The 14,170-nt window shown below is 40.0% G+C and overlaps 1 protein-coding gene across 4 annotated transcripts in view; it reads right to left on the reverse strand.

Annotated features, from left to right (window-relative positions):
- Positions 1 to 322: 322 nt before the first annotated feature.
- Positions 323 to 14,170, reverse strand: part of LOC127454901 (serine/threonine-protein kinase D3-like) — a 201,390-nt gene continuing 187,542 nt past the window's right edge. For 3 of the 4 annotated variants that reach the window (XM_051722418.1, XM_051722419.1, XM_051722417.1), the window contains exons 13-19: positions 14,040 to 14,112; positions 13,818 to 13,924; positions 12,616 to 12,777; positions 9,867 to 9,965; positions 9,495 to 9,762; positions 1,814 to 1,899; positions 323 to 1,727 (exon numbers count right to left, since the gene is read on the reverse strand). In XM_051722418.1, the coding sequence (XP_051578378.1) occupies positions 1,554 to 1,727; positions 1,814 to 1,899; positions 9,495 to 9,762; positions 9,867 to 9,965; positions 12,616 to 12,777; positions 13,818 to 13,924; positions 14,040 to 14,112 (969 nt within the window). In that variant the 3' untranslated portion in view covers positions 323 to 1,553. The remainder of the gene's footprint in view (positions 1,728 to 1,813; positions 1,900 to 9,494; positions 9,763 to 9,866; positions 9,966 to 12,615; positions 12,778 to 13,817; positions 13,925 to 14,039; positions 14,113 to 14,170) is intronic. The other variant, XM_051722420.1, reaches the window with a different exon arrangement.

Consider the following 14,170-nt stretch of genomic DNA (forward strand, 5'->3'; position numbering starts at 1 on the left):
ACTCTGGGCAGTGGTTCGGATTTCGGTATTCACAGACAGATTTCAGCTGAAGAACTTTTGACTTGTCGCCAAATTCAGACTTGGTTGCCTACTGACCAAAGCCCAAAGAGCTAGATAACCCTCTGGTCCCTCCTTCAGTGTGAGTCTATGGGATCTGCCAGGCAGAAATCATAAGTCTAATAATTTTAAAAATAGTACACTCTTATCTCAAGCCACAAATCCTTAACCCCAAGTATGAATAGTACTAGTGATGCTTGCTTTAGCAAGCACCATTAATTAAGTGAATGTTTTTAAATTGTGAATTTGAAAAATCACCCTAAAACACGATGTATAGTTTTTATTTAATCAGAATGTACTAAAATATACAAAACACTGACACTTGCCAATGCAGCAGCAACATAGAGTTACTTATATAATGATGTAATGGAATTTTCAATCCTTCTCTCACAGATTTCAACTGTGTACAGAAAAGCTTTCATCTCATGGATGGTCAAAAGGACTGCTTAAAAATGGTTTCTTTTACCAAGATATGGCGAATACCCCTAATTGAACAGAAGGTTGAGTCTATCCAAGCTCATTTACAAGAAACAGCCAAATCTCTCTTAGTTTCCACTAGGGCATCTTTAAACAGTATGTCCAACAAATGATGATGATTGTGTTTGTTGGTTTGTTTGTGTATGTGGAAGGGTGTGTGCACAATATACTATCTACAGTACAGTACATTCAGAAACCAAATTTCTAGGGATGTGCATAAAAAATCAATTAATCAAGAACTTGTTCAGCTTCAAATATTTGACTAGTAAAAACACTACTCATATATTGCAATTTGATTTTCATTTGTGCCTTTGCCTGCCATGGACAACAATGAAACTGCTACTCTCACCTAAATCTTGCTGTTACAACTCAATGCATTGGTTGGTGCTTTGCATGCATGACCTGGTTAAAGGAATAGTTCACCAAAAAAGAACATTTAAATAATTTTGCACAATACGCTTTTTGACCAGCTGCAGTGGTTGTATTGTTTAGTGCAAAAAACCGACACATCATTGAAATCATCTTGTAAGATAAAGCAAAAAAGAAAATTACAGAAGGGTAAGAAATATAAAAGAAATCCATATTCCAGTTCAATGCTTTCTTTCAAAACTTAAAATACCACATCACTCTCCCCAATGTTTTATTTCATTCACATCCGTTACTAACTTTTCTTTAAATTATAGCTATTATTGCAATTTTTTCACAGACAGAACATGCATCTCTATAAGAAACAAATATAACAGCACCTTTTGGAGAAGAACACTCATTAAGACATTGAATGCACTCCCAAATAATACTTCTACTCAACTAACCATAAACATCTTCTATTACACAGTAAGAGATGCTTCCACAGCTCTTGTTGAGTTCCAGAAAGCAGTACAATGCCTCGCTGGTCTTGCAACAGTTTGCTCCTCTCACATTCTGCCACAGATTGGCATTGTGTTTCAATCTCTGAAGCAACAGACCATTAGTCAGATGCCTTCTCTGAAGCTTTTGATTGCCTTTCACTCATATGGCCACTAGGGGTCCTCATCCATATCATCAAAGTTTGGAGCCATGATGAAGTGCTTAGGGTACATTAGACTGTGCTCATAAGCATACTTCTCCCAGCGTGCATCATCACTCTCATGAGTAATGTAGCGTTCTCCTCTGTGCGTTTCAAACTCTCTTAGGTCCAGCCACGTCTGATAGTCCTGGGAGAGCACAGACATGTGAATGTTAAGGTATAAAGCCCTAAAACATTCAGAGATGTACTCTCACAGGCTTGTGAGCTCCTTACCTGTAGCCATGGATGACTGAGGGTCTTGTCCACACTGTAACGCTTCCTCATCTTGACTTGGAGAAGATTGTTGATCAGATCTGTAGCTGTAGAGTTAAATTTGGACACATTAAGACTGGTTAATACAGTGACTGCAAAAAGTATTTGGACACTTACTATGCACTTAAAATTTATGAACTTATGAATTTATGAGACATAACTAGTATGGGAGCAGGCCGCACCAGACGCGGCCTTTTCTCTCTATGTTTTTTCTCTCCGCAGAGTATTTGGATTCGGCTGGGGCCATCTAACGCTATTATTCACGCCAGGGAAGGAGTTCTTTTCCCTTCTTATTCTTTCAGGGGGAAAAGACACCGCGGAGACCACATCCTGCCTGGAGGGGAGGTTAACATGTGGTAAATACGTCATGTGGGCTCACCAGCCAGAAGAGGCACGGTGGTAGGTCCTGCCCGAAGGGGAGGAGCTCTACAAACACAGCGACCGGAGGCAGAGAGGGTTCTGCCCAAAGGAGACGCGGGTTGACCGATAGGGAGACCGTACCATGAAAAATACATCACAGGGGGCTACCGGAGGTAACCGGCGCCTGTGGAGCACCTACCCCAGTACAGGGCACTCTAGTCCCGAGGGGAGCCCCCATCAGGGAATTCCAGAGCAGGCAGTGGGAGGATCCCCGGGAAGCAAACAGGTCTACCTGTGCCTTGCCGAATTGACTCCAAATCAGCTGGACCACCAGGGGGTGGAGTCTCCACTCTCCCCTGAGCGTCACCTGCCGTGACAGTGCGTCCACTGTGGCATGGAGGTTGCCCAGGATGTGAGTGGCCCGCAGCAACCTCAGTCGCTGCTGACTCCAGAGGAGGAGATGGCGGGTGAGTTGCAACATGCGACATGAGCATAAGCTGCCTTGGCGGTTTATATACACTACCGTCGCTGTGTTGCTCGTCCGGACTAACACGTGCTTGCCCTGGATCAATGGCAAAAGCCTCCCTAGGGCGAGCAGTACTGACAGCAACTCAAGGCAGTTGATATGCCAACACAGTTGCGGTCCTGTCCAGAAACCGGCGGCTGCATGCCCATTGCACACGGCACCCTAACCTAGCTTGGAGGCATCTGGCGTGACCACGACGCACCTGGACACTTGCTGTAGGGGAACCCCTGCCCACAGAAATGCAAGGTCTGTCCAAGGGCTGAACAAGTGGCGGCAGATCGGCGTGATGGCCACGCGATGTGTGCCGCGGCGCCATGCCCATCTCAGGACTCGAGTCTGAAGCCAGTGCTGAAGTGGTCTCATATGCATCAACCCAAGTGGGGTGACCGCCACCAAGGACCAATCTTGATGCTGGACGCACGCTAAAATGTGTTTCTGCGTCAGCATCTTGAACAGGAGTCTGTGTAAGGTGCAGTTCAGCACTCGCAGGTCCAAGATTCTGCCGAAGGACTGCGATCTCCACGCGCAGGGTGGCGGCGTTCTCACCCTTCACCAAGGTGAGACGGACGTCGCTGAACCAGGGCGGGCAAACTGTAGCCGAATCAGATGGTCCTGGCCAACAACCGCGACGGGTTGGAGAGCGCTAGCCACGCATCCAAACTCCGGGCGAGGGGCACTCAGGGGACAATTGTGTCTGACGTACCTGGAGGTGGGTCCTCGTGGCGGGGGGGAGCAGGAGACGCCACGTCGAGGAGCCTCGCTTTGTCCCGAGGTCGTGGCCACATTAAGGGGAACCTCAAAGCACTTACCTGGCTCCGTGCGCCCGGCATAGAGCGGGTCGGCAACAGAGGAGGAGGGCCTTTTTGGCCATCCTCGTAATTCGTCACAACCGGCTGGCCGGGGGTGTGAATGTCGTGTGGCTAGGCACGCGAAGGCAGGGGGCCCATGTTCGTGGCACCTTGGCCGCAAATGCTCGGTGTCTGGTAGCCGTGATAACGGCGCCCGTGAACGCCGGCTGTGTGACCCAAGGAGAAAGGAAACCACTCTTTTTTTGACAATGTGGGTACCATAGCCCGTCTGGGGTGTGACGAACACAAAACAAAAGTGAACAAAAGATTCTCCTCCCAGCCCTCCACCGGGGGATGGAGTGGTCTGGACACCAGCTCCAGGGTTCCGGCGGACGTCTTCCTCCTCGGGTTGTCCATCTCAGGGGCGCTTAGGAGCCTTCTTCTGGGTCTTAGCGCCGGTCTGTGAGGCGGAGGGTGTCAGCTTCCTGCAGGGGGCTGAGGTGGAGCCGCCTGGGTTTTCACCACCGCAGGGGGCCGCCTGGGCTTTTGCCGCCACAGGGGGATGCTCTCGGTGAGCAGACGGGGTACGGGACCTTGAGTCGTGCCGGGGCAAGATGTGCTGTATCGACTCAATCTGCTTCTTCACCGCGGAGAACTGCTGGGCAAAGTCCTCGACGGTGCCGCCGAATAGGCCAATCTGGGAGATGGGCTCATTCAGGAAATGAACCTTGACCAGATTCAGCCATAGGTGGTGCTTCTGGACCACCAAGGTGGACATCGCCTGCCCAAGTGCTCGCGCCATGACCTTCGTCGCCCAGAGGGCGAGGTCAGTCGCCGAGCGCAGCTCCTGCATCACATCGGGATTAGGACTACCCTCGTGCAGCTCTTTCAGTGCCTGGTGTACTTGCAGGAGGGCCATGGCATGCAGGGCGGAGGCGGCCTGTCCAGCAGCACTGTAGACTTTGGCCGTCAGAGACGACGAAGTCCTACAGGCCCTGGAGGGGAGTGCCGGACGATTCTGCCAGGTGGCGGCGTTTTGCGGGCACAGGTGCACCGCAACCGCCTTGTCCACCTGAATAATCTCTGTATATCCCTTGGCCACCCCGCCATGGAGGGTAGTGAGAGCTGACGAATTGGGAAGTCAGGTTCGGACAGAAAAAGGTGCCCCCCACGACCTCGTCAGTCCGTCATGCACCTCCAGGAAGAAAGGGACCGGGGGGGGGGGGGGGGGTTCCACATCCATGAGTGGCGCCCCGAACCCAAGAACCAATCATCAAGCCATGAGGGCTCAGGGATGGGTGGAGAGTTCCATTCCAGCCCAACACTCGCGGCAGCCCGGGCAAGCATGCCGGTCAGCTCCGCGCCATGAGCACACCCGAAGGTGGCAGCCCAGTCGAGTCCTCGCCGTCTGACATCACCAACGCGCTCTCCGATACTGCTATCGAAACCTCATCCATCTCGTGAGCTCCGAAAGAGACACTAGGCTGGCACTGAGGTGAGCTGCCTGTCTCATCCCAGAACTGGACTGGTGCAAACGAGCGTGCTGGGGAATGGGCGGTCTGCGGGGGATTACCCGGTGGAGCCATACCCGTTGGAGCCCCCAAATTGCCTCCTGCGTCAACCGACCTGGCCTCGTACCCGTAGGTAGAAGGCCCGGCACGAGGGTGGCTGGAGTGGCTTTCCCCCGGAAGAAGGAAAGCCGTGACCGCAATGTTGCCATGGTCATGTTCTGGCAATGAGAATATGAACCACCTGCTAATGCTGCCTCAACGTGATTACGGCCCAGGCACGTTAGGCAGCAATCGTGGCTGTCGGAGGTGGAGAGATATCGACCGCACCCAAGAATTACACAAAGACGGAAAGGCATCTTTAAAAAGATGCTGTCCGTCAATGCGTGCACTTTTAGAGGAAAATATACTCTTATTTCTCAGAATATATACCCTTTTAGAGGCTGTCGAAGTGCCCAGGGGCGTACTCTGCACTAATCGCACAGAGGGAGAGAAAGCCGCTGAAATGCGGCATATATCCAACAGCATACGCTTCTAAAGAGGTGAAAGGACCGGCAGTGAAGTTCAGCTGTGTGAGAATCAACCACTCGGCTCCGAAGAAAAAATCTGAATGAGTGGTTGCGAGCCAGCTCCTTTTATACCCGTATTTCCGGGGGAGTGGCACCACTCGCCAATTCTCATTGGCCTTTTCTCAAAGATCAGAGGTGTTTGGGGCTCACAAGAGCGACCCCTAGTGTCACTACATCGACACAACTTTGAGTGATTAACAGATAGGGAACTTGCACACTTTATGTGCGTGTGTGCTTTAACCCGCATTTGTATCAAAATATTGAAGTATAGGTCTCTGCAGAACAATAATTGCCTTTTCCCAATCTGTGGGTGTTTTCAAACCGGGATGGGCGTTTCTCAACTATTCAATAAAACTATTCAACCATCCCGGTTTGAAAATGACCACTGATTTGGACACACCAATTTTTGTTCTGCAGAGACACAACTCTCAAAATTTCTGACTTGCAGTATAAATGCAATCTAACTTGCTGCTGTCTACAACAAAAATAACAAGAACATGAGAACACATCACTTCTCGGCTGGATAACTTTAGCAGGTTTAAAAAATATAAATGTATTTTAATCATACAATGAAGACCAGTAATTTAAATTTTTTGTATTACATTTACTTTTTTAAATCTCTGAATGCTTACTTGAATACGTGATACTGTTAAAAACTTTAAGCACTGTTTTCTTAATTTGTATCTATTTTTCTTTTGTTATTTGCTGTATTGCTTGTAATAAGTTTATTTGTTCTTTATTACTGACTTTAAAACATTTTTTTTTACCCCTTTTTCTCCTCAATTTGGCATACCCAATTAGCAATACTCTATAATTCCTTGTGGTGGTGCAGTTGCTCGCCTCAATCTGGATGTTGGAGGACAAGACTAAAGGCCTAAAATTCCAGTCCATGGCAGGCAAAGGCACAAATGAAAATCAAATTGCAATATACGAGTAGTGTTTTTACTAGTCGAATATTTGAAGCTGAACAAGTTCTTGATTAATCGATTGCTTATGCACATCCCTAGAAATTCCGTTTCTGAATGTACTGTACTGTAGTTAGTATATTGTGCACACACCCTTCCACACACACACACAAACAAACCAACAAACACAATCAGTGGAAACTTACAGAGATTTGGCTGCTTCTTGTAAATGAGCTTGGATAGACAAATTCTGTTCTGTGGTATTCGCCATAACTTGGTAAAATATATATATATTTTTTTTAAGCTGGTTCTGAATCGGATTGCGCCTGGTCGACTATGTTGCCTTTCAAAGTATTCTCTTTTAACTGCGTTGCCTTTCAAAAGTGAGCGTGAGCGAATACTAACGCTTTCGAAGCATGTGCTTTACGATGCCTTTGAGAAAATCTGGGCCGCACGTGGACAGTCCGTGCAGACTGTGCTGATAATGAATTTTGTGCCATGCATACTGTGCACATTCCAATCAGCAACGTGCTAAGTGTCTGCATCCGAGTTTTTGTCCTAATACTGTTTGGGGCCACTGTACATTATCAGGATGTTACATAAGGCAAAATACAGTAACTACATATTTTGTCAAAATTGGCAGACAGATTTGGCTTAACTATGCTCATAGTCCAAGAAAACAGAGTAAGACTATTTTATAATCCACGTTTGTCAGGACAATAAAAAACACTTTCAGTTTCAGTGATGCTGATGTTGTCAGTTACTGCATTTTGGCTTTGTTGGGCAATAATAGTGGGTTTATAACAATAAATTATGCTACCGTAATGATACATTTAAATATAATTTTCCCAACAAATAAAAAAAATATATAAACAAAAATGTAATGATGTGAAATGTAGGGAAGGAGAAATGACATTTATAGTGTTGCAGAGGAGTACGACAGACTGAAACTAGGAGAGGCTGGTGTAATCTTTTAGGTCATGGGCGAACAGAACTATTCTAAACAGACGTGAGGGTGGACAGTCTGCTCACTGTCTGACAGACATCTGCCACTTCTACAGAGCAAAAAAAAATGTTAAAAAAAAATGGTATAATACACAAATCTAGATGTAAGCAAATTAAAGACGTCTATCATTAGTCCTTTTAAAGGAATATTTAAAGTTAAATTAACTAAATTAATAATTGAATCCCTCCAAAAATTAGTCAGTAATCACTCCACCATAAATCATTTGACAACCAGAAAGTGTCCAAATACTTTTTGTCTTCATTTTGGACAGTATGTCTTTTGTTTTATCATTCTGATTGAAAAGTCTGCTTGTGCAGTCTTTCTTTCACATAAATGCCACTTGGCTTAATATTTTGGGTAACACTTTTATTTTAATGGGCCACAATAATGCACTAGTTAAGCATGAATAAAAGAGTAATTAATGCATAACCGAATGTAGAGTAAGGCTATCTTTGCCATAATTTACAACTTATTAAATGTCTTATTTTTGTATACAAAGTAATGCAATTAATCTCTATTTCAGATATCCTATATATCATATATCAAGTTTACTAAACAATATTAAGCTAGTAAATAAGGCTAATCAGTATTGGCTTTACAAGGCTGTAACTTATACATTACTAAAATCTTCTTTTAAAGACAACTGGGCATCCTGTTATAAAGTGAAAGTTTACCTATTCAAGTTATTGGTTTGTTTTGCATTTATTAGGTGTGATTTAAGTTTATTTAAATATATTAAAACAGTAATCACGAATAAGTATTGGTTTTATTAAGTTGTTACTAATAAGTTGCTAAATATGTTATATTAACGACAACTTGACCCCCTGTTCTAAAGTGAAAGTTTAACCTATTAAATGTTTTTGTTTGTTTTGTACTGTACATATTAGGTGGTATTTTAAGACAGTAATAATGACTAATTATTATTGGTATTACTGAATTGTTACTAAAGAATTGCTCAAATCTAAAACACAATATGACTCCTTGTTTCGAAGTGAAACATTTACTTACACAAGTTATTCATTTGATTGACATTTATTAGGTGATTACAGTATTTGCAGTAAACTTTATTTATTGTAACTGAAATATGTGCAAAACAAATTCATAACTTCTGTAGGTATTTATTAAACTTATACTTTGAAATAGAGGGTCAAGTTGTTACTAATGTTCTAGTAACAACTTTGTAAAGCCAATACTAATTAGCCATAATTACTGGTATAATGTTGCTTAGTAAACTTGATATATGATCTCTGTAAATTATGGCTATGATAACCTTACTCTACATTCAGTTAATTATTAATTGCTGTCTTATTCATGCTTAACTAGTGCATTATTGTGGACCCTTTATTGTGTTACCATATCTGAGTATCTAATGTGTTGACATTCATACATTTTTATGCATGTGGCTTAAGTGTCCAAAAACATTTTGGGGCTACTATGTGTCATTTAATTTTAATGTGCTCATACTTGCAGTGTGCATACCTGCATTACTGTAAACACAAAAGCTACACAATAGTTGGAAACATTTCTAGTTATTGGGTAAAAAAATAAGAAAAAAGAGACAGAATTTAATGATAGTGATAATTTATACGAATACTTGTGTAAATATAACTTTGTTTACCTTTGTTCTGTTTAATTGTGATTAAACACAGGGGGGTCTGGTGTAGCAATATCATTTTTCAACAGCAGTGTCAGCACAAGCATGTGGCCATTTATTCACAGAAGAATAAAATCTGCTTTATTTATGTACATTTTGTGACTGTTTGTTGGATGGAGCTCCCATAGCCTATGTAGAAGCAAATTTTAGGTGGTCCACCTGATTTGGAGTCGATTTGGACAGGCACAGGTAGACCTGTTTAATTTTAGTTTATTCAGACACTTTTACAATTAACATGAAGGTGTTGAGATGTGAGAGATTTATTCTGTACAATCTACCTTCTGTCTAAGCCTTCAAGTTCAAATCAGTAAAGTGTGGCTTCCTACCCTCTGCAGAGATGTCTTTCCAGGGAGTTGGTGGGTACATGAAGGCTGCGTTCTGGATTTGGTCGTTAATGTCCTCATCCTCATTAAAGGGGAAGGTGCCACTCAGGCTGACGTAGATAATGACTCCCACTGACCACATATCCAGTGAACGGTTGTAGCCTTTACTCCGCAGTACCTCTGGGGCCAAGTACGCTGGTGTCCCCACCACTGAGCGGCGGAAAGATTTTTCCCCAATGATGCGAGCAAACCCGAAGTCACAAAGTTTTACCTGGAACAGGAGAGTAGTCTCATTGAGCAACCAATCCAGTTGATGTGTGATTCATCAAGTCTAGAAAAATGGCAGGGAAGCATTGTACATTCACTGTGTTTTACCTGAGGAAATGGCTCTGCAGAAGCCAACAACACATTTTCTGGTTTCAGGTCACAGTGAACGATGTTCTTGAAATGGAGATGTCGCAAAGCTACAAGGATCTATGACAATAAAGTAGTCACTTATGTCCATGCAAATATAAACTTGATGTTCATCTCAAAAGCTTCAACGGTCCATTAATGTAATATTCACCATAGCAACAAATTAATAAACTTTGCACAAGTTATCAGTGCAGAGGCATGATTCGTGAGTTGGGACATATCCCTTAGAATGTCAAGAAAATCCCTTGATTTGTCCCTAGTTATGATGAACTTTGTATTTTGTGTATTTTTTCATTTGTCTGCAATTTCTTTGAACTCCACAAAGGAGTAACATCACACTGCAAAAAAAGAAAAAAAGAAATAAAAAAAAAAAAAAAAAAAATTATATATACGGTAGTGTGTGTGTGTATATATATATATATATATATATATATATATATATATATATATATATATATATATATATATATATATACACTACCGGTCAAAAGTTTTGAAACACTTACTCATTCTATATTATTATTATTATTATTATTATTATTATTACTTTTTTTTTTTTTCAAATTTTTGAATAATATTAAAGTCATCAAAACTATGGAATGACATAGATGGAACTATGGGAATTATGTTGTGACTAAACAAAATCCAAAATAAATCAAAACTGTGTTATATTTTAGCATCTTCAAAGTAGTCACCCTTTGACTAGAATTTGCAGACATGTGCTCTTGACATTTTCTCAACCAAATTCTTGAGGTATCACCCTGGGATGCTTTTTAAACAGTATTGAAGGAGTTCCCATCTATGCTGGGCACTTATTGGCTGCTTTTCTATATTATTTGGTCCAAGTCATCAATTTCAAAAACTTTTTTTTAAATTACATTTTAGTTTTATAATGAAATAAATTAATATGGTGGCACAATTATATTTTTGTCTACAAACCTAATTTCAAACATTTAAGCATACGAGATTTTTAAGATCATGAGAAACATTTCAAAACTTTTGACTGGTAGTGTATATATATATATATATATATATATATATATATATATATATATATATATATATATATATATATATATATATTCTTACCCAGATTTTTGTCTTGTATTACAGTAAAACAAGAAACAAGATAGGAATGTTTCTTTAACTTAGGGCACTTTCATGTCCCAGGGATTGATTTTTATTCAAATTAATATATTTAAACTTTTTAAATTTTTGTTATATGAAGGTGTGTGTATTTAGGATACATAAAATGTATTTGAGCTGTGGTGGAAATTACATTGTGGTGATAATTTTCATAATTTTCTGAAAAAATTACAGAAATAACATAAATCTCCTGTGATGCATGTACATACACTGTTGGACATTGTTAGTAGACAAATAAAAAAAATTGGTAAGAAAAATGAAAAATGTTTTAATGAGACTTTACTCTCTATAAGTCAACAGTGCTAAATTTACCAGAAGTAGAAAAAACACTGATATATAAGTCTTGCTTTCAGAAAAAACAAACAAAACAAAAATAACGTAGAGAGGTTTATGCTCACAACAAAAGTATTTGCCCATGGGGTAAGAAAAATAAACTAGTTTTAAGTTTATTTTTCTTATCCCAGAGGCAAACAGTTTTTTTATTTGTTTTAAGCATAAACCTCACTGCATTTTGTTAGATTTCTCTGAAAACATGATTTAATATCCAATGTAATAATTTTGCTTCTCAAGTAAATGTATCTTGTTTTGAGGATGTTTAGATATTTTTTTTTTTTCTGGAAAACAAGACAAAAACAGATGAAGAAAATTATTTTTTGCTATGTCTGATTAAATAAACAGGAAAGTTTCATCTCTATCTAATATGCAGGCACTCTGCTTGCAGTGTCATAGGTTTGTTAACAATCCCCAGCTAACTACGATACTATACACATGGCGATATACTGTATATATAGAGAGAGAGTATGTCACCATTAAATACATTGCATTGCATCATGATATCAAAATTGCATTGTGGCTAAAATTGGACAAAATATGCAGGAGAGACCTAGCGTGTCTGCGTGAGAGTGTCAATATGCCCAGTTCGCTTCAATTTTGTCCCTCGTTTAGTTGCTATGAAAGCACTGAGAAATGCCAGTTTCAGAGTTTCCACTTATTAAGATGACCTGCTTCTTCATTAATTGAATTGTAGGAAATTAATTGAACTCACACATATAAAAAATATTGAAATAAAATTCCAAGAATATCGATGCAATTTTGTGATAAATAGCACTGCGATGTATTAACAATATGAAAGTATGGCACAGTCCTTTACGACAGTAGGAAAGTTATTTTGCTTTCCTATCTAGAGTTTACATACTACTGCCAATACTGTTTTGAAACCCATTTTAAACCAAACCAGCATTGTTGTACATGCTGAGAAAACATGGTGAAATCACAATCAGTCAATGTTGCCATTTATTTTCACTGAAACATTGACCCAGGACATTGGAGACAGAAGCAACTTTGTCACATCAGAGCTGCTCTGTGGCTTAAGATCTATAGCTAATGGATGATCTCCCGTGGCCCCAATGCTATAATCAACCCACAGACCCACTACTCTAATTTGGCTCTTAGATGAAATCCAGATACTGTCTCATCTAAACAAGCCATTTCAGAACACAAAGATAAACAAGGAAAATATGATTTAGAGAAAAAAAAGAGATATTCATTAAAGTTAGCTACAAACCTGTGTGACCAGGAACTTTGTGATGCGCTCTGGAAGTTTGCTCTTCTCACTGGACAGGATCATCTCCAGCATGTCTCCATGGAGTTTTTCCATGACAACAAAGACTCTTTCTGGAGTCTCAAACATGCACTCCAGGTTTACAATGCCAGGATGATGCAAATTCTACATGGACCAAAAAAATTAAATTAAATAAAAAATTACTAGACTTAATCTTTCCCTCCATTATTATGGATTGAAGAAACCATTTGAGTCCTTTTAAGGGTACTCGCATTACAAACTCATGGGTGAATTTGACAAAAAATCTTAAGAACATGTATGGGTGATATTTCCCCCCAAAATCAAAAGAAAAATAAGAAATTGCAGTTTACATACCAACAATTATTAAAAATATTTGTAATGTTTCTCTTAGATTTACCAACAGAAGATTTTTGTATCAATATTTTCATGACAATTAAGTATTTACCAGAGTTGGCTAGATTACTTGTTGAAATATTGCATAATCTGGTACTGATTACAAATTACACAACTAAAATTGCAATCAGTAACATAATCTTTTAGGAATCCCTGAGCATTTCTTTGAAAGTAAAAATGATAGGTAATGTAATTAATATGTAAACATGTAATCCATAAAAAGCAACTGTAATCTGATCTCACATATTTAACAATATAGTATAATCTGATTTCAAGTATTTTATTTCTGTAATCTGATTATGTAATCCATTTTACAGGTGGTCTATTAATAAACAACATCGGTAATTACTATTCAAAAAAAGATATATTCATTTAATTGTACATCATGTTAGTATATGCTGCACTGCCTTTAATTCATATAAAAAAATATGAAAAAAAATAAATACTGTATAACAGGAATGTGACTCTAATAAGAATTATTACTGAAAATAATAATAATTACTAACCAACTAAGAAGTAAAACGTCCAGATACATTATGCTAATGAGAATTTGAGGGTAAAATATGCTGAATTGTCATGAAAAAAAAATGGCTCAATTGACATTAAAATAATGTCACAATGCAACACATCTTAATGTTCCTAATATATATATATATATATATATATATATATATATATATATATATATATATATATATATATATATATTGGGGTGAATAATGACCCACACATGTTATCGTGAAAGTCACCCTCATATCTCATCCCATAATCTCATTCCAGCTCTCATTCACCTGTAAAATGGCCACCTCATTCCTCAGCTGGCTCTCCTGTTTGGTGGGGAACCTCATTTTGTCAATGACCTTGATGGCCACATCTCTTCCTGTTTTTCTGTGTTTTCCTGATAAAAGATACAAACACACTTAAGAACCCCTCATGAGCATGAGATGGAGAAACTAGAGCATGAATCACATTTATGAAGCAGAACTCAATCAATGTTGCATATCCATCTGTACCTCCATAAACGATGCCAAACTGTCCAGAGCCCAGCACTTCATCAGCAAAGATCTGATAGATTGAGCTAATGTCCTAAAGACAGAGGAAACAGAGCAGTGGGATATTATTACAATCAAATATAATTTGACCC

This window comes from Myxocyprinus asiaticus, chromosome 17 (genome assembly GCF_019703515.2).
Source record: "Myxocyprinus asiaticus isolate MX2 ecotype Aquarium Trade chromosome 17, UBuf_Myxa_2, whole genome shotgun sequence".
NCBI classification, from domain to species: domain Eukaryota; kingdom Metazoa; phylum Chordata; class Actinopteri; order Cypriniformes; family Catostomidae; genus Myxocyprinus; species Myxocyprinus asiaticus.